This window comes from Tenrec ecaudatus, chromosome 15 (genome assembly GCF_050624435.1).
Source record: "Tenrec ecaudatus isolate mTenEca1 chromosome 15, mTenEca1.hap1, whole genome shotgun sequence".
Taxonomy (NCBI): domain Eukaryota; kingdom Metazoa; phylum Chordata; class Mammalia; order Afrosoricida; family Tenrecidae; genus Tenrec; species Tenrec ecaudatus.
Window position 1 is genome coordinate 21,195,601 of NC_134544.1, and position 22,000 is coordinate 21,217,600.

General features: G+C 48.9%; 1 protein-coding gene across 21 annotated transcripts in view; it reads left to right on the forward strand.

The window, feature by feature from the left end:
* The window catches only part of TCF4 (transcription factor 4), a 399,157-nt gene that overhangs the window by 201,176 nt on the left and 175,981 nt on the right, over nucleotides 1-22,000 (forward strand). For 17 of the 21 annotated variants that reach the window (XM_075532963.1, XM_075532953.1, XM_075532952.1 and 14 more), the window contains one exon: nucleotides 316-380. In XM_075532963.1, coding sequence (XP_075389078.1) covers nucleotides 316-380 — 65 coding nt within the window. Of the gene's footprint in view, nucleotides 1-315; nucleotides 381-1,623; nucleotides 1,896-2,202; nucleotides 2,349-22,000 lie in introns of those variants that run through there. The other 4 variants (XM_075532966.1, XM_075532967.1, XM_075532968.1 and 1 more) reach the window with 3 other exon arrangements.

Sequence of the window (22,000 nt, forward strand, 5' to 3'; positions counted from 1 at the left end):
GAAGGAGGAAGAAAGTGAAAATCGGGGAATGACAGTTTGTTTGCTAGCGAAAGTGGAGACCAGTGGAATGACAGTCTCTGGAAGTGGGGAGCCGTTTGGCTAAGAATAGGAACGAAGGGTATTTGCAGTTTCTCGTAGCCGGAGCGAGGCAGCCAGCACTGCTCCTGCTCTTGCTTGCATACGTTGCTGCTAGAGCCTCCGTTATGTACGTAAACACGGAGAGATGTGGATGGATGCCGGTTACCTGGAGGAGCTTTTTTTTTTTTTAAAGGGAAAACACCATTTATACTTTTTTGTTGTTGTTTCTCTTGGCAGGTAAAGCAGAAAGGGGCTCATACTCATCCTATGGGAGAGAATCAAACTTACAGGGTTGCCACCAGGTAAGTGAGGCTCTCGGTGGTGGAAGGGTTGAGAGAATTAACCTGCAAATCAGTTTGTTTTGTAAACTGCATGGTGCACGGGAGACCCTGGCAGCAGGGTGTCCCCCCCCCCACCTGCCCGTGAGGGGTCTCTTTGATAAAGCAGGGAAATAGCACTCAGAACCGACAAATCCCTTGTCTTTCCAGACCTGCTTTCTCCCAACTAAATTCAGTGGCTCGAGTTTTTTGTTTTTTAAATCCATCCACCCTGGTTGGTTCCAGTGTCACTGTTTATAAGCGGGGCAATGCCAGCTTAAACAGTTCTCTCCAGAGAGTTGATTTGCAGTTGAGAACTTGGGGATCTCTCACCCTGGAAGATGGCTGGGAGGCCATGTGTCAGACGCTGGGTTTGGGTGGCTAGTGGCTTTAAAGGAGAGTTTTCAGAGTGGCTGAATGATGTTGTGTGAAAACAGGGTTGTATTGAGGATAAAAATGTCTGTGAAAATATGATTTGTTGTTCCTTTTTGTTTCTGAATTGTTTTTGGCTGGAAGTCAAGGCCAGCAGGCTAACAGCAAAGCCGTCTCAGGGGAAGCGTGCGTGAGCTAGAAAAAGAAGAGTACTTTAATTAAATAATAAAATGCCAGTGTAATACAAAGGTATAGCATGTGTGTGTTTGTGTCTCTCTGCACTCTGCATTTGCATACTTTTAACACTCCAGAGACCGCCCGCTTCTAAAACTACTATCAACGGCACAACGTGTAAGCTTTGTTTCAGGACCAGTGAGTTCGTGTAGGAGGCTCCCTGTGTAACTTCAGTGCAGCTGTTAATCATCACGCTGTGTGTTTACATATGTATTCACATATATGTATTTTTAAAGTTTGGGTTGTCTTATTATCGGTGCATTGCTTTTTCTTACTTTGGAAAACTCCTGACATAATTTAATACTGCTCTTTAGTATTCAAAGCTTTTTCCTCTCATCGCTTACCCAAACACAATGTTCTTTGTGTGTGTGTGTGTGTGTGTGTGTGTGTGTGTATACGTTTTACTGGAAAGGGGGGAATGCCTGCTCTATGGAACCCTCTAGTTCTCTCATTTTCTTATGATACGGGGCCAGAGAGAGAGAGAGAGAGAGAGAGAGAGAGAGATTTTGGATCTTTTAAGCAAACCTGTTTAACACCTCCCTGCCACGTGGAAGGAAACTGGAGTTTGAGTCATGATACGGGCCCTGGGCCGGGCGCTTGTGTTCCGGATCAGTGCTCTGTCACTGAAGGTGGGGTTCTGGGCGAGAGGGGGCTTGCTTCCCTTCCCTTCCCCTGTCTTTATCTGCATTTCTGGAGTTGGTGCCTTTGGAGGAGCCATCGGATTCAGTCATTTTTGGCATCTCCCAAGATTTGTTGCGATGAGGTGACGGTGGCTTGTGGTGGGGAGCTGCTGCTGACAGGCCGGGGCGCACAGCTGATGGCAGTTTGTTTGGAAAGAATTCTGCCGGAAAGACATTTCCAGCCATCGCAGTGCAGCGGAAACATCTTTGGAATGTGAGTGCACATGTCCGGGCCAGCGAGCTGGGTCGGATTCTGGGTCTGCGGGGCAAAGCCCCATGGGTCTGGTTCCTGGGGGTCAAGGCAGAGGTCACCAGAGTTTGGGGGCAGAAGCAAGTTGACAGCATCCTTCCTCTGGGCAGATGTCCTGGCGGAGGGCTCGGCCCTACCGGGCCTCTTGTTTTCTGCTCCGTGAGAGAACAGGCTTCCTTGCCGGTATCCTTGCTTCCTAATAGGAATTGGCAGGATTCCTCAGCCACACAAAGGTTTCCTCTGCTGCGTAAGCGGGAGGCCCCTTCACTTGGGAGAGCATCACCCCGCCTGGGAGTCTGGCCGAGTGTGTGTGCATGCGTGTGTGTGCAGGACACAGACCCTCCTTGCCTCCCTCCAGTCTGGGGGACTGCGCCCCTCCGGTGAAACCCCGAGTGTGTTGTTTTGGGCAGTGCCAAGGTGAGATGCCAGCCCAGCACTGGGCAGAGAGAGAGGGTGGCCGGAGAGGTGGTGTGATGGCTGGATTTTCTGGGTGTGGGGAGGTTGGCTCACAGAGACCCTCTGGACCTGGGAAGAGGTGTCCTGTGTCCGCACGTGCCTCTCAAGGCTCCGTGCTCCCTGCCGGAGTTGTGCAGTGTGGCGATTCTGTGCTCATCTCTCTGCCGCAGGGCTGTGGGTCTCGTCACAACCCACGGCCTTTGCGTTCCACAAACAGGGCGGTCACTGAAGGCGAGAGAGCCGGGTGAAACTGTGGAATTTCCCCGAGTGAGGCAATAGGCGCCTGAAGCTGGAAACGCGTGCACATTGGGAATCTCTGCTTTTCATGAAATTTGAGACTAGAACAGAGCTGGTGTGCCTGGGGGTGCCTCACCCTTTCTCCTGGGCTGGGAGGTTGTTCTAGGGCTCCCAGCCTGTAGCACCAGCTACTCACCCGAAGGGTGGGCTCCCAGCCTGTCATAGGTCCCAGCTGAAGTGATTGTCCCCTGGGGGTGAGTGGCTCCAGGGGAGGGCTGGCGTGGGGCTTTTGTTTTTCTCCCCTTTGCTGACAGGGTAGTGGAGACACTGCATGGAAAGCTGTAGCTGAGATGCCCAGACAGGGCACCAGGGGCTGCCTGTTAGAACAGTGTGCCTGCTGGGCTTGAGGGAACCAGTGTTGTTCTGTGTGACTAAGCCTCTTCCCAGATCCGTGCCATTGTTTGGGATGGGATCCACCCCCAAGCAACAGGTAGTGGAACTGCCCAGGGGAAGGAATTGTTATCTTGAGATATGTACTATTTTCAAAAACTTAAAGATATATATATTTATCCATTATATTTCTCCTGAGTACTTAACACTCAGAGTAATAGGTACATAACTGTTTTCAAAAGTGAAGAATTTAACAGCAAAACAAAACTAAACTGTTTTCATGGTGGGGAGTGGGTAGGAAAATGGACTAATAATTTGTGAATGTACTTCCTCATGAAATTTGCAGATAGAAATATGACTTTTGAAAACTTTTTTGAAGCTGTTTAGATAGTGAACCGTGTCCAAAAGCGGCCTAAAGGCCTTGTAAATTTTTTAAACTTCTCCTTAAATATGACCAAACAAATTTAAAATTTTTAAGTGGGGTAGAAAACTCACACCCAGACTTGAAAAGCTCCTGCCAACTTGTAACCTCCTCCTGCATTTACTGGCAGAGAAAACACAGCGTATAATGGAAAGTCTGACAGACACACAGAGGAGTGGGGAATAAAGTTTTTCTCAACATAGGCCAGCCACGAGTGAATACCTGGTGGACCTGGTTGCTGGGCACAGAAGGAAAGATGCGTCCCTTACTTTCGGCCACTGTGCTACTTTGATTCAGATTTTTGGCAGTTGCCAACTTTTCATGTTGTTGGAGGTGGATCACTTTTTAATGAGATGATTATGTCATAAAGAACGGTTATATATTAGGTCAAAAATCTCTCCCTTGATGTGTATTTTCAGCCTTGCTTATGGAATATCAGGAACCTTTATTTTGGAGACGTAGCCTGAATTGAAAACAGTATCATTTCCAAGCTTGATTTTGTATTATTATCTTGGGAGGGAGAGGAGTGGGAGGAAAGGAGGTGTGTGTGTGTGTGTGTGTGTGTGTGTGAGAGAGAGAGAGAGAGAGAGAGAGAGAGAGAGAGAGAGAGAGAGAGAGAGAGAGAGAGAGAGAGAGAGAGAGAGAGAGAGAGAGAGGACTGGGCCCTGCCTAAGACCAGTCCGGTGGAGTCTCGGGTCTGGCCTATGTGTCCTCTCCAGGTCATTCTTTGCAGCTCAGTTTGAGAATGTCGGCGTCAATGAACCAGCGCTGTCTGAAGAGAGTGTGTCGAACTCCGGCATTGTGCTGACCTTTGAAAAGGTTCTGGTCATCTTGCACTTAGGTTGCTTCTGAGCATAGGGATCTATTGCGTATGCACTTCACTGAAAAGGCAGTGACAATTAATGATCTGTTGAAAAACCAGTAAGCGGCGGCCCTGTAGTCTTCATAGAAATTCCACCTCTGAGGAGATGCTCCCGGGGCACGCTTTTTCAGGTGGGGCTCAGACACGTACCCTGGTTCTTTGTCAGCAAGTCATCAGCTAGGACTGCTCTAATAACACTATTTAGATGTTTTCAGAATTCAGCTTAATCTAGGATTGCTTTTTTTTAAGTTCCAGAAACTCTGACTTCATAAGAGGGAGCCTGTTGTCTTTGTTACACAGTTGGCTCATAAACCTAGTCGGTTTTCGATTTATCAAAATCGACTTGTAGCTGATTAATGACCATAAATGACATATCGAAGAATGGGGTTTTTCCATTTCATTATTTTTGTTTTTGATAATAATCAAAGTTACTTAATTCTAAAACTTGTGACTTTTATTAAGTTTTTCTTTGCTAAAGTCCAAATAAGAAATCACACAAGCAAAGAAGGCACAGTTTCCTTGGGGCTCTGTTTGTGAAACTAGCAATTCAGGCCTGTGTAAACCAAAATATGCACATCAAGTGCATTTTATGTTCTCTGTGGCGACTCTTCATCCTTGCTGTGTGCCCATGGAGTCCGTTCATCCACCGCAGGAGTGCTGCCTGGCTGGGCTTCCCGGGGAATGATCCTCTTTGGAGCAGATTGTCAGGCTTTTTCTTCTACTAGCTGCTGATGGGTTTGAACTGCCCACCCTTTAGTTAACAGGCGAGCACTTAACCATTGCACCCCCTGCGCTCCTGCACCAGCCTGGGACTCATGCGTTTGCCCATCCCAGGGAACCTCTCAACAGGGACCTGCTGTGAACTGCCTCAGCAATAGCCCCTCTTCTCCTCGCCTCCTCTTTCTTGCTGGTGGTGAGAATTTGCCACTGCGGGCAAGTGTGTGGGCCCCGAGGGTGAGGCTAAGCCTGCTTTCTTTGGCCCTGTGACCTGCTGATTTTTCCTGCATGACCTTTTTGAAACCATTTTTGAGGGTGAAGTCTGGAGTAGCTATGTATGAGGACAGCCGAGGGGACATCTTTTACATTCCTAAAAATACCAGTCTCTTGTACGCTTTCTTCCCCTGTGAAAGTCCTTTGAAGCCATTTCTTCTAAACTGCTGTGTGAGCCCTGAGGTCATATTGCGGGGTGGGGTTGTCACTTCCTCCCTTTGTCACTGGGCTGAGAACTGCCTAGTGGACTCATGGGCCTGGGGCTCTGCGCACTGGAGGTTGAAGTTGTGGGGAACTCTAGAATGTTGAGCGCTTCTCAGGAGTGTGCTATTGGACCCTCAGGTCAGAGGGCAGGCCTGCTGGGAGCTGGGTTGCCCGTGTGGGTCAGAATAGTTAAAATCCCAACGGTGGCTGACATTCCCCGGGTCTGGGTTGGTGGAATGTGAGCCATCACCTCCCTCTCTGCTTGGTGCCTTTGGGAGGTGGCCGTACGCTAGACCCCTCCCAGTGGCCACTGTGTCACCCAAAGGAGAGGATGGACGCAGGCTTTCCTTGTGTTGGCTAGCAAGTGCATTTTGATCCTCCAGTGATGCCTTCGGTTCCTGAGAGAGAGAGGCAGAGAGCAGCTCGCCCGTACACCCTGGGAGCTTTCTGGCTATCAAAGGAGGGTTTTTCTTTTCTTCCTAAATGTCTAGTTTGAACAATTCCAAGCATTCAGAAAAATTGTGGTCACCAAAAACCTGCGTACCTACCACTGAAGTGACACTGTGGTTACTGTTGGCTACCTGTGTTTTACACGTGCGCATAAATGTACATGCGTGCCTGGGTTTCAAAAGCCTGTGGGAAAATCCAAGTGCCGAAAATCCACTTCTCAGCGGAATTTTTGAAGCCCCTTGTTTAGACGGATGTTCTCTTCCACAACCCATTTAAAGGGCCAGGGGCAATAAGATTTTATGTTCCAATGTTTCAACAGGCGTCTCCTAAAAATAAAACACTCACTTGTCTATTGAGCTAAACTAATAGTATTACCCCTGAAGAAATTACTGGCTGTTTTCTGATCTCATACCGGGTCTATAGTCACATCCTTGCAATTGACATGGAAATGCCTGCAAGAGCTTCATGGCCCCATTGCGTTTGTTCCAAACCTGGGATGGGCTCTCTTTAATTTCTTTAAACGTAGAGTTCTCACTCCCATGCTCGCTTGCTTGCTTTGTTTTTTTCTTTTCATTTTATTCAGAGTGACTTTTGAAAATCCCATGCCAGTTGCCTTGTAAAATACGTCCCTTTAAAGAATGGCCCGATGCCTTTCTGTGGTGGTGTCCAAGCCCTCCCTCGGCCACTTCCTCTGCCTGCCCATTGGAGATGGAATCTCAAAGCCGAGTCAGATGGCAGTTAAACACTTTTGGTCTGGTCACTTACTTGATGGCATCGAAGACTGCATATCCCATTTTTTCAGGAGGCGTATAATCTTGAATCATCCAGTGGTGGGCAACCCTGACTTTAATTTCTTGGTCTATAAGTGTGAACCTCTCTCGCTTAGCAGTTAGTGAATAATCCTGATGCTGATACTTTGGTGCTGGGAAGTGACCTCTGTTCCCCGATCACCTATGACCTGGCATCATCACATTGATCCTGGATCCCTGCCTGAATTGACTGTTTTCATGGAAGGTTTCCACCTGGTGGTGGCTTTCTTTCCATCGACATGTACAGTCTCCATTCTTCTGGAGGAGAGGCTTCTGCTGTTCATTTTGTTGCTGTTAGCTTCTCATCGTGACCCCGTGCACAACAGAACAAAGCCCCACGCGCTTCTGGCTGCTCTCACAATTGTTCAGCCACTGCACGCAAACCCCTTTCATCTGGATTTTCCTCCTTTTTGCCGCCCTTCTACCTCACCAACTACGACGCCCTTCTCCAGGGACTGGTCTCTTTCAGTACGTGTCCAGTGCATGTGAGGCAAAGTCTCGCCATCCGTGTTCCCAAGGCAGATCGATTGGGTCTTTCGGTAGTGTGCGGTGCTTTCGAGTCTCTTCGCCAGCACATGATTAAAATGCATGGATTCTTTGGCCTACCTCATTCAGCCTCATATAACTGTCACATGCATGTATGAGATCACTGAAAATACCCTGGCTCGGTCATTGTTGATGTTCCTTGTGTCGACAGACGTGCCTATAATAAAGCTTGCTTTAGACGTGTGTTCTTACCTGGGAGAATGCTTGGGTCGGCGCAAGCATCGTTGGGCTTTCCCACATTCGGATAAGGAAAACCGCTACTGATGGTCACAAACTTTTGGATTGTTGGAGGAGGAAGAAGCCATTGCCGGATGTGTTGACTTTCAGACAGAATCAGTGTCACTGCTAGATTAATGGCCAGAAGCCCTGGGTGTTTCCAGGTGTTCCCATCGCCTCTCCGTATCGGTGCAATTACTAGTAAGTGTCTCACACGGCTGTCTCCCGGTGTTGGGCGGACTGGTCGATGGTGGTGGTTTGCTGGGAGGCCCTAGGAAGTTGCCGTCTTCAGGATCAGCCAGAGGGCCCAACTCAGGAATCTGTAAATGAGTTCGTGTCTAAAGGCTAATTAAGCCAGCGTTAACCTAGAATAAGCAATCCATAGTAATGTCCAAAAAAATTATCTGAAAAACTCAATCTGTAGGAAACTCGAGAACCTGCTGTTGGGTACCAATAATTTATGCTTCTAAGGTGAATAGTATCCTGACTTACGCTCAGAACTCACTGCCATTGCGTCGATTCTGACTCCTGGTGACCCATAGGACAGGGGGAACTGCCCCCGTGGGCGTCCAAGACTGTCACTCTTCGCAGGTGTAAACAGGCTCATTGTTCTCTCACAGAGCTAGCTGGCCTGTGGTTTCAAACTGCCAGGGCTGCTCCATTATCCACTTTAAACACGAGGCTCTAAGAAGTAAAATGAGTAGATTGAAGCCAAGTAAATTTCAAAGCCAGTGCTTTGCCAACTTGTTTTCTCCACTGCCCAAGGTCGCTATGGGGGTTCCCGGTGCAGAGGCCTGTATCAGATCCCATAAAGAAAGCCACTTTAGGGAAATGCTCAGCCCATCACCAGCTCTCAGTTAGCTAGTGTGTGTTGCATTGGTCTAGACCCCCTGGACACCATTGGGTATAGAGATTCTTGCTAGGTGGACTTGGGTCTGATCAGCGATCACGGAAATGGCCTTGTGAGTATGATGTTCAGAGGCAGACAGTGGACAGGACAGGCCATCTCCCAGCTCCTGACTGCCCACATGTACATGGTAATCTATTCATGATCGTCTGTGGCATCTTCAGGATTAGCATGTGCGAGTTCATTAAAACCAACGAGGACTTCCTGTGAAAAGGCTGGGGTGGAACATGCCAATTCACACTTTAGCAACCGCCCGAGCGCGCTCTAAAAAAAACCAAAACAAAACAGCCCGGATTACAGTTTGGCCTTGCTTTATATGCGTTGTGCAGTGCATCATACCGTGGTTCCAAAGACACAAGAACCGCATAGAGCGAAAGGCTCAAACGGCACCCGTCACAGCCACTTACACGTGACCCCAGCATTTTTTGATTATGGCAATTCAACCCACTCGTGAAATATGTAAAATGACAGAATCTGCATTAGAATCAAAGATAAATTCCAGGCAGCAGATCAGGAGGGAACCCACCGGCACCTCCAGTCAATTCTGACTCATCGCGGCCTGTCCTCGGGTTTTCAAGCCTGGCTGTCTTTATGGGAGCAGGCAGCCACCTCCCTGTCCCACGGATCTGCTGGCATAAAAGGCCATTGAGATTTCCGTGCGATGATTGATGACACATAAAAGAAGGCGCCTGGTGGCGCAATGGCTAAGTGCTCGGCTGCTGTCAGGAAGTCTGGCAGTTCAAACCTGCCAGCCCCCCCAGCAGAGGAAGAAGTGGCAGCCTGACTCTGTACCGTGACCCCCTACGAGGCCCTTCTCTCTCCTCGACTTAGGAGCCAGAATAGAATCCGCAGCAGCATGTTTGGTTTGGGTTTTGAAAACAACCAAGTCTTAGCATCCAAATGGAAATTTCTCTAAGATCTTGTGATGAACTTCTCATCAGAAAAGGTATTTTTAAATCACTACTAGTGGGTAGCCAGAGACGTCTTCATCTTTCCTATTTTAGATATGTAAACTGTGAAAGAGGGTGATGGGTTAATGACTAAGTAGAAGTGAGTCATTTGGCACCGAGGTGTGCTGGGTACAACTTAACATCAAAATGTATCTCCTTATCAAGCAGATGTCAGTACCGCCTCGAACCTAAAAGAAAGGGAACAGGCTGACATCTGGTGTCTGGGCAACCTTGTCCTTAGAGAGACCAGAGACCTATGTTCCTTTGTCTAAGGTTCCGGCTGGACCCGAGTCCATCCTTGAGGAAGGGTCACCTGTAGCTCTTCATGTGTACTGCACTAACGAAGCCAGCGTGACAAAGTGTCAACCGGGAAAGATAGCAGCGGAAGTCTTCATCCAAAGGGAAAGGTTTTCTGAGGGGCTTTTTCGCAACCGTTCCAAGAAGAACAGATAGTGCTTCTGAGTAATCTGCTTAGAATTGAAGACCCCTCCATTCTTTGAAAAAGTGTGTGTGTGTGTGTGTGTGTGTGTGTGTGTGTGTGTGTGTGTGTGTGTGTGTGTGTGTAAAATGTTCATATGGGCTTTATCTGTGCCCTCTCGATGGATAAACCAGACTCAGCGTCCCACAGCCTGGGCCTGTATGATCAGTGTGTCATTTATTGTCCAGCAGAAGCGGTTTCCTGGAGGACACCTGCAGTGGATACTTGGTGGCACTGGCTTTAGCATTTCTGACAATGTTTTCTTTCCTCTACAATGCGGCGCTTCACTTCCGCCAGCGGTTTCTGGCGCTTGACAAAGAGAAATCAAGCCTTGGAAGGGGGCGCGTCTCCAACTGGGCATTGCACCAGATGCGGTTGGGTCCAATAGATGACCACCGTGACTTTCTGACGCCCTTAGTGAAACCTACACATTCCTTACTTCCTCATCCCTCAATTTCCAAAAGACCTCCCCCAATGAAGGCTCTGTGGTTTTGAAGATAAATAACCAGCTCTGCCCCCGTGTCAGCCCACCTCAAAGCCACGTCTGCTGTGTGCATTCAGAGCAGTGACAATTCACTTAGAGGAAAACAGTGGCGCAGAGCATCCTGCAGCTTGTAGAGCTGCGGGCCCCCTCCGGAGCTCTGGCTGGCTGGATCTGGGTGAGTCGGAGTCGAACCGTGCTGCACACGGAATAATCCAGGCTCATTTGTACTGTGATAATGAACAGCAGGGCACTGAATCTTTTCAAGTTTATTGATACTGTATATACAGTAAGTTATTAAATTTCATCTACGTAATACACCTGCAGTAAAATGACAAAACATAGCTGCACTTAAGGAACGTGTGTGTGTGTTTGTGTGTGTGTGGTACCATGCCCTCCCCCATCATCTCAAACTATCCCCCCCACCAACAGCTGCTTACAGATTTCAAGATCCATTGTATATATTCCCTTGAGCCCACCTCTAATAATCGAGACACATCTGCCACTGCAGTATTATAGGCACATGTAGTTTTATTGAAAACTATACCTGTAAAAAAATTAAATAACTCCTACCTCAATTAAATTGGCAAGCTACCTTTTGAAAAGATCGTATTGCAGCCCTCCTGAGAGCCAGCGAGTTCATTTTATTCTTATATTACAAATCACTAAGTATGCAATTTTTTGTTAGCCAAGTACCTAGTGTTCCTCATACTTTGATGATAAGTCACTTTCATCCAGTCACTTTTCTTTCTTTTCTTTCCCCTTCCTTCCTTCCTTCCTTCCTTCCTTCCTTCCTTCCTTCCTTCCTTCCTTCCTTCCTCCCTCCCTCCCCTCCTCCCTCCCTCCCCCCCCCTCCCTCCCTCCCTCCCTCCCTCCCTCCCTCCCTCCCTTCCTTCCTTCCTTCCTTCCTTCCTTCCTTCCTTCCTTCCTTCCTTCCTTCTTCCTTTCTGCTTTCCACCATCCCGCTCCCCCTTTTCTCCTCTCACACTTCTGGCTCAAATCCAAAATGCCACACAAGCTATAGGAAGTCAGTATTGAGAGCTGGCCACCGTGAGCCCAGTGCGCAGTGAAGTCAGGGCCAGAGGACCTTAACCAGCCTCTTAACTCTCTTGCCATCATTAAGTAGCGACGTGCAACATCATCAGGATCAAAATATGTCTTAGCTGGGAGGGATTCCTGCCAGCTGCGTACAGTATTTGTGGTCCTCGTGATGACTGGAACTGTGAAGGGTGCGGAGGTAGGGGTCAGACAAAGCCTACTGGGCTTTGAGTTATGCCCTTCACCGGACACTTACTCTGAGCAGAAAATTGAGTCAGAAATGCTTGCCTGAACTATTTCTAAGAATATATATTTTTAACTTGTCCACTACTTAAGGTAAGAGGGCTTGGTGGCAGAGTGAGCTACTAACTTCAAGGTGAGAAGTTTGACCCTCGCAACCTCTCAGGGAGAAAGATAGCAATTTGGGCTCCCAGGAAGAAGATTACAGCCTTGGGAACAGTTCTGTTGTGTCTTTCAGGATCATTGTAGTTGGAATCCGCTATGGCAGTGGGTTTGGTTTTATATCTGAAGGTATGTAGGGTATCCATACCATGGTTAAGGAAGAGTTCATCAATTTGGTGTTATAGGGATTTAACCAAGAAAACAACTTATAAATGTGCTTTATATTATTGGAGAAAAAGTTAAGACCCACACTCCATGGGAAGAGAAATCTTTGCTCTTCTGGGAGAATAAGGAAGTTCGCCCGTGACATTTCTCAGAAAGAAAGACTATTTGTGCATGAATGGATTGAGGGAGTCAGAGAGAATCCTTATACCCAAACAAGTCTGGACTCAGAAAATAGATCCTCTGGTGACTGTAAAAAGTAGTTGGTGTTAGATAATAAAATCACAGATACATAGACGATTGTGGCTGGGTTGCCTTTTTTTAAGAAGACAGTTGTCACTGAGTCCCCTCCAACTCATGCACTACCCATGTGGGTCACAGGAGAGCTGACCTCCCAGGGCTTTCTCTGATAGCCATTTGAGATTAACAGTTGTGTGTTCTAGTAATGTATTTGTTTTTGAAACAAATGTTGATGAACCCAACCACCCACTGCCATTAAATCTGTAGACATTCGGTTCCCATGAGAGTTGTCAGGGCCCAACAGCTAGCACCCCATTGAAGGTATTATTTTAATCCCAAGAATGGCTTGTAGGAAGGGGCCCTGTGGGTACTACAGCTAGCCACTCTGCTATTGACCAAAAGGTCGCTGGTTAGAATCCACCCAGGGAGGACTCAATGGGAGAACAATCTAGCCGTCTGCTCATGTCAAGATTATAGCTTAGAAAACCCTGTAGGACAGTGGTTCTCCACCTTCCTCATGTACAGCTCCTCGTGTGGTGGTGACCCCCCAACCATAACATTATTTTCGTTTCTACTTAATCGCTGTAATTTTACTACTGTCATGAATCAGGCGACCCCTGTGAAAGGGTTGTTCGACACCCCCCCAAAGAGGTCGTGACCCACAGGTGGAGAACCGCTGCTATAGGGCAATCTGCTCTGTCACACAGGCTTGCAAGGCGTTGAAAACAACTCGATGCCTAACATAAGCAGCAGATGTTAGTCCTCGCTGTGGGGGCACGGCTTGGGCAGGTGTCAAAGTGGGGATAAAAGACAATCTTAGATGGGGTCACTGCTTACAGCTAGTATTCAAGATGCTGAGGGAATCCGGATTCAAGGTCTGAGGAGGGTTTTTATTTCTGTGTGTATGTATTCAAATGCATTATGAATTCCAAATAAACCCTAGGCATAAACAGAGTAATTACAGGCCATCCAGTCTCGTCAAAACCCCGCCCCTTGAACCTGCTTCCCTTGAGTGTGATTCCTTCCCGGGAACGTTTCTGTTCTGTTACCAGTACTTCTCAACTGTGACGTCTGTCTGTTGCACGCGGCCCCACGACTCAGAACTGTCACGGGGAGAGTGACTGGTGCGATACAACACCCTCAGTGGTAAAAGATTTGCTGTGGACAATGACACGTGGCACTTAAGGATGGCAACAGCTGCCACCGTGATGGCATCGTCTCTCCAGGAGTGACGCTTTGTCTCTGCCATTTGACTGTTTCAACCCAAAGAGGAGGCATGGCTACGCCGGAGCCCTGTCCTCAGTCCTGCTCCCAGTGAGCTGCTGGAAGAAGCCTTGCTGGGATTCGTTTGGGAGGCCCCCTTCTAGGGGCCCCTTTTCCCCCAGTGGAAAGCAGTCAGTCCCTCAGCCGTATTTAAGTCCAGTGTTTTGTACTGGGGGGAGGAGTATTCTTTGATGGATGTCTAGGAGTTCTTTATTCCCTTTTGTAGGTAATGCCTCCACCCCATCACCCCTTGCTCATGGGCTGCAGGCCGTCTCCATTTCAGACTTGGCTATCAGCAGATGTTTCATCCCATTCTGTCCTACTTAACCGCCCTGCTCTCTGAAGGGGCTGAGAGACAAAAGGTAAACACTCCCCTGAACTTACATGCAGTGTGTCCTCTCACTAGGTACCTGGTGCATATAATTTTGTATTGACCATCCAGAGAGTTGTAGACACAGCCCTAGAAATCGAAGGTATAGATGCTAGACTCGATTGGTGGGCCCAGCGGGTGCTCCTGACCAGTGATCGTTAATGCTTTCCACCAGGCCTCTGTTTGGGGTCTTCCTTCCTGTACTCATTATCAGGAAGTGCATCACCTGTGTTGCACGGAAGGTCAAACTACCACTATCCTGATAAAGTGTAAGCCACCTGAATTGAGACTTTGAAGTTTACAACTTTATAAAGTTATGTTTTTAAATATGCTGGATATCCTTCTCCTGGGGCCCGAGTAAAATGATCAGGTATATGAGAGTAGAGAGGAATAGATAATTCGCCAAGAGTTTTGTGCTTCTAAATGGAAATTCCATAGAATAAACTTCCCCTCAGGGTTAATCCTTTTGCCTTAGTCTCTTGGCCTAGAGGCTGACCCCCGTGTCTTCACCCCAGCCACACACATCGTGTGTTCTAGGCACTCTGAGTCCCAAGAGGCCACTCTCATTGTTCTCTGGTTCTCTCTGACTTTGGGCCCTTCCACTGGCCTGGAATGTCTTCATTCGTCCCGTTTCTTCACCACACAGCCTTTTGATCAGAACTCTCACCTGATTAAGCTTCAGTCCAGCCATCGCATCCATTGCAGGGGCCCTTGGGGTTGTAGCCAGAACAGCACCAGCGTCCTTTCCTCTGGTGGCCTTCCTGACCGTTGGTGAACGCTCTCCAGCCAGACACGGACAAAGCTGCTCTCTCTCAGTGCCGGGAGGACTGCTCAGTAAATGCTTGCTCAAGATTGAATGAAGGGTGAATCAATAGCCATCAACATGAATATGTTATGTATGAATAAAAAGCTTGAGTGAATCATATAAATGACCCTGTGAAGTAAAAATCCTAGGTGATCCCCATTTGGTTGAGAAACCCACAGACTCAGCTGTGACCCCACCCCCAACCAATATAAGTGGCAGAGATATCTGACAGGGACAAAGTCTTGATTCTACATTGTCATTTTCGCCACTGTTTCTCTGCCCCTGCCTACAATCCATGTAGCTGTTCAGCATAGCAGGTAGCCACAGAGTCCTCTCAGAGAGTGTTCTCTCTTCTCAAGGTTAACTTGGGCGGTATCCATAGAAGTACGTCCCCGCTGTGCTGGGACTTACTTCTGTCAGTCAGAATCTAACTGTGCATTTCGGAAGTGAGTATGAAGCACCATTTTATATATATATATATATCTGTTACTTGGTAATAGTGCAAAGGGACCCAGCTGATCTTAAGAGGGCAAATGGGCTGTGAGGCGCAGTGGAGAAGCTTGACCCCAACTCTGTTTTGTACCAGCTCTCCTCCTCCTCCTCTGCTCTCCTCGGCCCATTTTGTCCTGTAGGGAACCACTGGGGACAGGAAAGAAGTAGATAAGGACAATAGAGCAGGATTCATTTCTTGTGTTTCCTCCACACACAATTCTTTTCTTGGCAACTTTGAGACAATAAAAGTGAATGGGTGGTGCTGATGACACCTGGTTGCAGGGGCCAACTAAGCCTTGGTGATGGTGAGACAGCATCACATAAGACCAGCATGTTGCCTGCAGGGACCCGAACAATATGGGCCAGGATCTCACCCACCCATACGGACCCCCGGACGATATGCTTACAATCCCAATCGCGTGTGATGTGAGCGTTCCTGCCTCCTGCCTCTGCATCCTTTTCCTCACAGAGACCCCCCCCCCCCCCCAGGGCCACCCTGGACCGGGAGGCGGCACAGCCAGTAGCAGCCTGGACCTCCCCCGATGAGTTTTCTAGGCAAGTGTCCCTTTGTTCAACTACCACGGAGTCGCACTGTCACTGAGCCAGAGGGTGCCGTTTGCTTGTAAATACTGAGTTTTTGAAATGTCACTGTAACACTGGAAAATGTTGTCTCAGAAGGTTGCCAAAGTGACAGAATTCCGACATTGTAAATACCAGCCAACACAAGTGCTCATCACTGACAGGAATAAAATATACTTGACTAAATCTATAATAAGTACTGATAACACTGTTTACCCTCAGTGACCAGGAGCTGTGAACTTGGATAAAAAGCACATGTGTGCAGATATCATTAATGCGTCGGAGCCCTTAGCCTTTCTAGAACATTTTGATGGAAAAGCTCCTGAAATCTGTAAAAGCCTTACAGTGACTGAGAAGTAACTGGGTAAAGACTGGATGCCCATGTCCCCTAACAGGACTGAGAGCGCCCCCCGCCTTCAGCCCTCCAGAGGTCTTCTGGGACCTCTGCCCTGGAGAGAGACACACTGGGAGCCAGGCCTAGGAGGGCAGCAAATACACCCTATTTCCTATGGATGGGATTCCTCTAAAGTCTACTGGTCACACCAGCAAGATGCCTTGTTCTCAGGAAAGGAACTGGGGCGAGAATGTCGAGATGGAAAACCTGCGAGTAACAGAGAGCAGGATCCCTGGAGAACCTGGGACTAGACTTTGACGTTAGATGACGGTCAGGTTAAAGGCTAAACCTCCCACCAGTCCTAATACTTCAGTAAACAACAGAAGCTTTTGAGCCCTATAGGATGTTCAATGGCTGGATTTGTGGAAGTAGGTTGCTTGGCCTTGACAGTAACTTTTTCTGTGATTGCCACCTCCCCTCTTGATGTCCAGCATGAACATGGTGGCTGTGGATCAGGGGCTGTATGTGGAAATGTGCACGTGGACAAGCTTCTGTGAGGTGGCTTAGCCCTTGTTTTGGCTGCAGCACCCTGCTTTCCCTCACCTCCAGAGGGCTGCTCTGGGGGTATTAGCAGCTACTACAGAGAGGGGAACCCCCTCCCATTTACTGTGGGACATGTAGTTGCCAGAAGAGACAGCCTCGTGGGAGAGGACCCCTCAGGGCACTGTTTCCTTCACTGCTCCGGAGTGCTGGGCCTGCCTAGAGGCACCTAATTGTTTCCATGTGTGTTATGAAAATAATTTTTCCTTTATATGTTCTTGTATGGTTGACTTTAAAACATAAACAGTGAGCATTCATTTCTTCACTCAAACATCAAGGCTGTGTTCGGTATCCTCTTGTTGAGGAAGCTGCAAAATTATACATTGGGAATGGACATTGAACCAAGAAATGATAGTAATCCTGCTTCTTGGGTTTTCCTACGTAGAAAAGAGTCCACTCGAAGGAAAAAGCTTTCATTCTGAAGATGAACCTGTTCAGGGTGGGCTGGGCTGCCACAGGGAGTTTGAAGCGATCTGAATGTGCATCTGAGGAGAAGGGCGGGGGCTGCGGGGGTGGGGGGAGGGTCCGTGATGTTCATGGACGGTATTGACTGGATGATACAGCTTTAACAGTGGAGACGGAGGAGGAAGGAGGCGTATCCCAAGGTCTTAGGAACTCAATCCGTGGGCCTGGCATCCTGGAGACACAGTGTCAGCCCAGCTGTGGGCATTCCCTGGATGGGGCCCTGGCAGTTGGCAGAGCCTGATGTACTTGTCTGATGGATGAGGTGTAAGTGTTGGTGTTGGAGATACGGGCAGCCAGAGTCAGGCTCTGCCCTGGCACCACTCCTGTCTGTGGGTCATGAATGCTGATAGAGCTTGAATGGCTTCTTAGATTGATGTCAAAGACAGCTTTGTCTTCCCGGAAGGAGGTAAACGGCGCTGGCCGCGTAGGCATACTCGACTTGGCTACCCAGCAGTGACGGTGAGACTGCCCGTGCTCCGGAGGACAGCTGTGGGCGCCATCTCTGAGCCTTTGCCTGCAGTCCCATGGGGACTGGGACCGAGCTGGGCAAGCTCTGTGGCTGATGCTAGCTCGAATGTTGGCATTTTCTTGAGCTCTCAAAGGATAAAACACAGGCACCCCCAACATTGACTCTGCCCTCCTCTCTAGTTTATTCTCCAGTGATGGTTTTAAAATTGAGTTCATAAGATCGCTGGGGTTTTGATTGGGACATGGCAGTCAGATTGGACTCTTCCTGGGGGTAGCTGAAGGAGCAGACTTGAATGAAAGTGGTCAGGGTATGGGGTGGCTGGGGAAGATTCCCCCAAGTCAAGTTCATCTTTATTGCAAATAGTCTTCTCTCATTTATGGTTCTCCCTTTAGGTGGGTAGCCAGCACATCCCACCTCAAGAGGGTCAATGGAATCAACCTTCCTTTCGAAGCTCTTGGACATAGCTCCTTTCTGAATCGGAGAGCTGGGAGGCGGGGAAAGCCAGTCTGCTGTCACTTTTTTTTTTTTTTTTAAACAAGGGGCTATATTTGCTCTCAGTAGGAAGACTGGCTAACTTTAAGGTAGCTCCTTACTGTATTTAGCATTTCATGATTCATTTTCAGAGCTTAAACTGGAGCATTAGTGAAGAATATCAGTGTAGACTTTTAAGAACTCAATAGTTTTTTTGGCCTCCTGATCCCCTTCAAGCTTACCTTCTGGTAAATTTCATCCGCTGCCCCCACTGTTTAAGGCCTGAGGTTACCTGTAGGTGTACTGTATCCACCTCTACCAGGGAAGTATTTCCAGATTGCCCCCTGGTGGCCAGAGAGGGGAAATAGACAACAGAAGGTGGGTCAGATAAAGTTGTGCTTTAAATAACAACAACAACAACAAGCCCCAAACCATACTTCTATTTGCCTAGTCTTCTTCATGTAGAATCGATGGAGAGGAGCTCTGTGTGCATTCAGGTGTCACCACTTCCCTTTTGGGATCATTTTTTGCTGCAGAGACTTCTGTCCCTAATCTTGATCTCTTGTTGCCGCTGCTTTGGGAAATTGCATTTCCCCAGTACTTAGTAACACTGGAGTGGGCGGGTGGCCGGGTGGGTGGAGGGGTAGCTGGAGAGTCCACATGCTGCCACCTCATGTGCTGATGTGTGAGCCGCGCTGGCGGGAGGACATCAATTTCTCCCTTAAAAAAAATCATTTTATTGGGGGGCTCATACAACTCTTATCACAATCCATACACACATCAGTTGTAAAAAGCACATTTGTCCATTAATTGCCCTCATCGTTCTCCAAACATTTGCTCTCCACTTAAGCCCCTGGCATCAGCTCCTTAATTTTCCCCTCCCTCCCCACTCCCTCCTCCCTCATGGACACTTGATAATTTATAAATTATTATTTTTTCATGTCTTGCCCTGCCCGACGTCTCCCATCACCCACTTTTCTGTTGTCCATCCCCCAGGGAGGAGGGTATATGTGGATCCTTGTAATCTGTTCCCCTTTTCAAACCCACCCTCCCTCCACCACCCCAGTATCGCCACTCTCACCACTGGTCCTGCAGGGATCACCTGTCCTGGATTTCCTGTGTTTCCAGTTCCTATCTGTACCAGTGTACATCCTCTGATCTAGCCAGATTTGTTAGGTAGAATTGGGATCGTGATAATACAGGGGGAGGAAACATTTAGGAACTAGAGGAAAGTTGTATTTTTCATCATTGCTACATCACACCCTCACTGGCTCGTCTCCTCCCTGAGACCCTTCTGTAAGGGGATATCCAGTGACCTACAAATGGACTTTGGGTTTCCACTCCACACTCTCCCCCTCAATCACAATGATATAATTTTTTGTGAGGGCATCGATTTCATCAGTACACTTGTCACCTCGGTTGCAGCTCATGCCCGCTCATTGGCCTGCAGGGTGTGCGTCCACAGTCTGATCGACAGCTGTCTGTTGCCAGAAGGCTATCTTTCCCCTGTTCAGTTTGCCTGAGCACAACAGAGGCATCTGCCGAGCTCTGCATCTCTTGACAGGCAGCCCTGCCTGCCAGCCCTCAGCCCCCAGAAGGAGTTTAGTGGGAGAGATGGGGAAGGAACGATGACCACGTTGACCATCTTGAGCTGGAATTGTCGTCAGGCTCCTTCGAATCAGTCCTGAGTCCTGCGCCCCCTCCCAGCTGTTCTTAGGTTTGAGCCCATGGTTGCAGCCGCTGTGCCAGCCCGTCCTGTCCAGGGTCTCCCTCTCCTTTGCTGCCCCACTGGTTTGTCAGTTTGTCGTACTGTGGTGGCATCTGGGTTGATGTGATGCTTGGGGCTGTGCCCCTGGTACCTCAGATACCAGCAGGGTCACCCAACATGAACAGGTCTCCGCAGCACTTCCAGACCAAGGATGGACCATGAAGAAAGAACAGCCTGCTCACTCCAGAAGAATTAGCCCCAGAAAACCTTGTGGAGAGTCGTGAGATATTGTCACATGCTGAGCTGGGGTGGATTGGGGAACGGACATAAAAAGCCCCTTCTGGGGAGACTGCTTGTCCACCGTGAGGATGGGGCAGCTGCGTGGCCTTTCCTTCTGCAGTCAGGACGGTGCCTTGAGTCAGCTGGACCATCATAGGAGTTCTGAAGAGGACACCCTCCGCCCGCCATCGGGATACGTGTCAAATGTTGCCTGTGGGTATTACCACCGACCTGCTTGTGTGGAGCAGGCTGAGTTGCAGGATATAGATCCAGATGCTCACTTGGACCCAAAGCAGTACCTTGCTCAAATTCACTTCCTATTTCGGCAAACATGGAGGCTGTGTTAGTCTGAGTTGACTACAGAAACAAATCCAGAGACATTCAGATGTGTATGAGAAAGAGCTTGATATCCAAGAGCAATTGAATATTGAGAAAACATCCCAGCCCAGTCCTGATCAAGTCCGTAAGTGCGATATTAGCCCATGTGTCTGATACCAATCTGTAAATTCCTCTTCTGACTCAAGAAACACATGCAGTGATGCCGAATGCAGGAGGCTCACAGGCCAGCGGGTGGGAAGTCTAATGGATCCTGTGGCAGTGGGAGCATCTCAGTGCTGGTGTGGGTCTCCGCAGGCAGCTCCGGCTGCAGGGCTCTGGCTGCATCAGGCTAGTCCTCAGTATTGTCTCGCAGGAAGTGGGCATGGGCCCTGCCTCCAGTGAGCTGTACATCTCCTTCGCACCTCCAAACGAGGCGTTCAAGCGGCGACCTGGTTGACAGGCTAAACTCCACCCCTTCACGCTTAAGTCTCAAACTGACAACAGATTATGTAACTACCCCAGAGGCTTAGCCAAGGCGGTTTATAAGGCCCCCTCTCCCACCTGCGCCAGGTGTCTGTGACTATCAGAATCACTAATGGGGGAGGAGGAGAGTGTCTACCCTGGGAACCTTGAGAACATGGCAGAGGTACACAACATCCTCCCAGACAGCGTGGATGACAAAGGGGTTGTGGGCCGGAAGGGAATCATCCATTCAGAAATCGTTTGAGCAGCACGCATTTAGTCGCTATGATCACCCCCAACCCATCGCTTCTGTTCAGCAGAAATGCCAGTGGCTTCCCTGTTTTTAAAGTTATCATAAAGGCGAAGAGGAGGTAGAATGGGACTTAAAGACCCATGTATATGGCGATAATTTCTCTCGGAAGATAAGCTTGTCTGCTATACCAGGGCAGTCTGTCCTGGTAACATACTCGCTTACTGCATCCAGCCAGTTGTCGTGTCTCACGGCAACTCCACGTGCAATAGCAGGAAGTGCTGCCCAGTCCTGCGCCACCCGCACGCCGGTCACTGTGCTGGAGCGCATGGGTGCAATCAACGCAGGCAGCCCCCCTCAGTGAGGACCTTCCTCTCATACGCTGCCCCTCTATTGTTATGTCCATCTCCAGGGACTGACCCCTCCCGATGGCATGTCCAGAGCACAGGAGGGAGGGTTCATCAAGTCAAGCTTTCAGAGGTCAAGTCAAGCTGGTTTGGGTCGGACGGAACCTGGGTAGCCTGTTGTTCGTGTATGGTGCTCTGTCCACACAAAGCTCCCCAGTGTGCTGAAAACCGGCTGGGGAGAAAGCGGCATCCTCTGCACCTTGTTTGTGGGCACGAAAGTAAACACCGTTGTGTTCCTTTAGGTTGTGTTTCGGAACGTTACGCTCATTTTTCTGTCGGTCACGCTTTTAAACTTGGCGCTGAGTTAGCAGGGGCCAGGAGCCTAGCTCGTCAAGTCCAGTTCCCTGCACTTGGTCCGGTCACGGCGATGGAGCATTTGGAGAGAGCTGCGTGGTGGTTGAGAATGCCGAAGCGGCAGGCCCAGGGAGTGCAGGGTCAGGCTGCACTTGCTTCGGGGGCCGAGCATCAGCATGGCCCTTGCAGGGACTTCTCGGAGCTCCTACCCGTGGTGTTCCAGACCATGGCAGTCAAGGGAACCGCAGCCTCCTGTTGTATGCA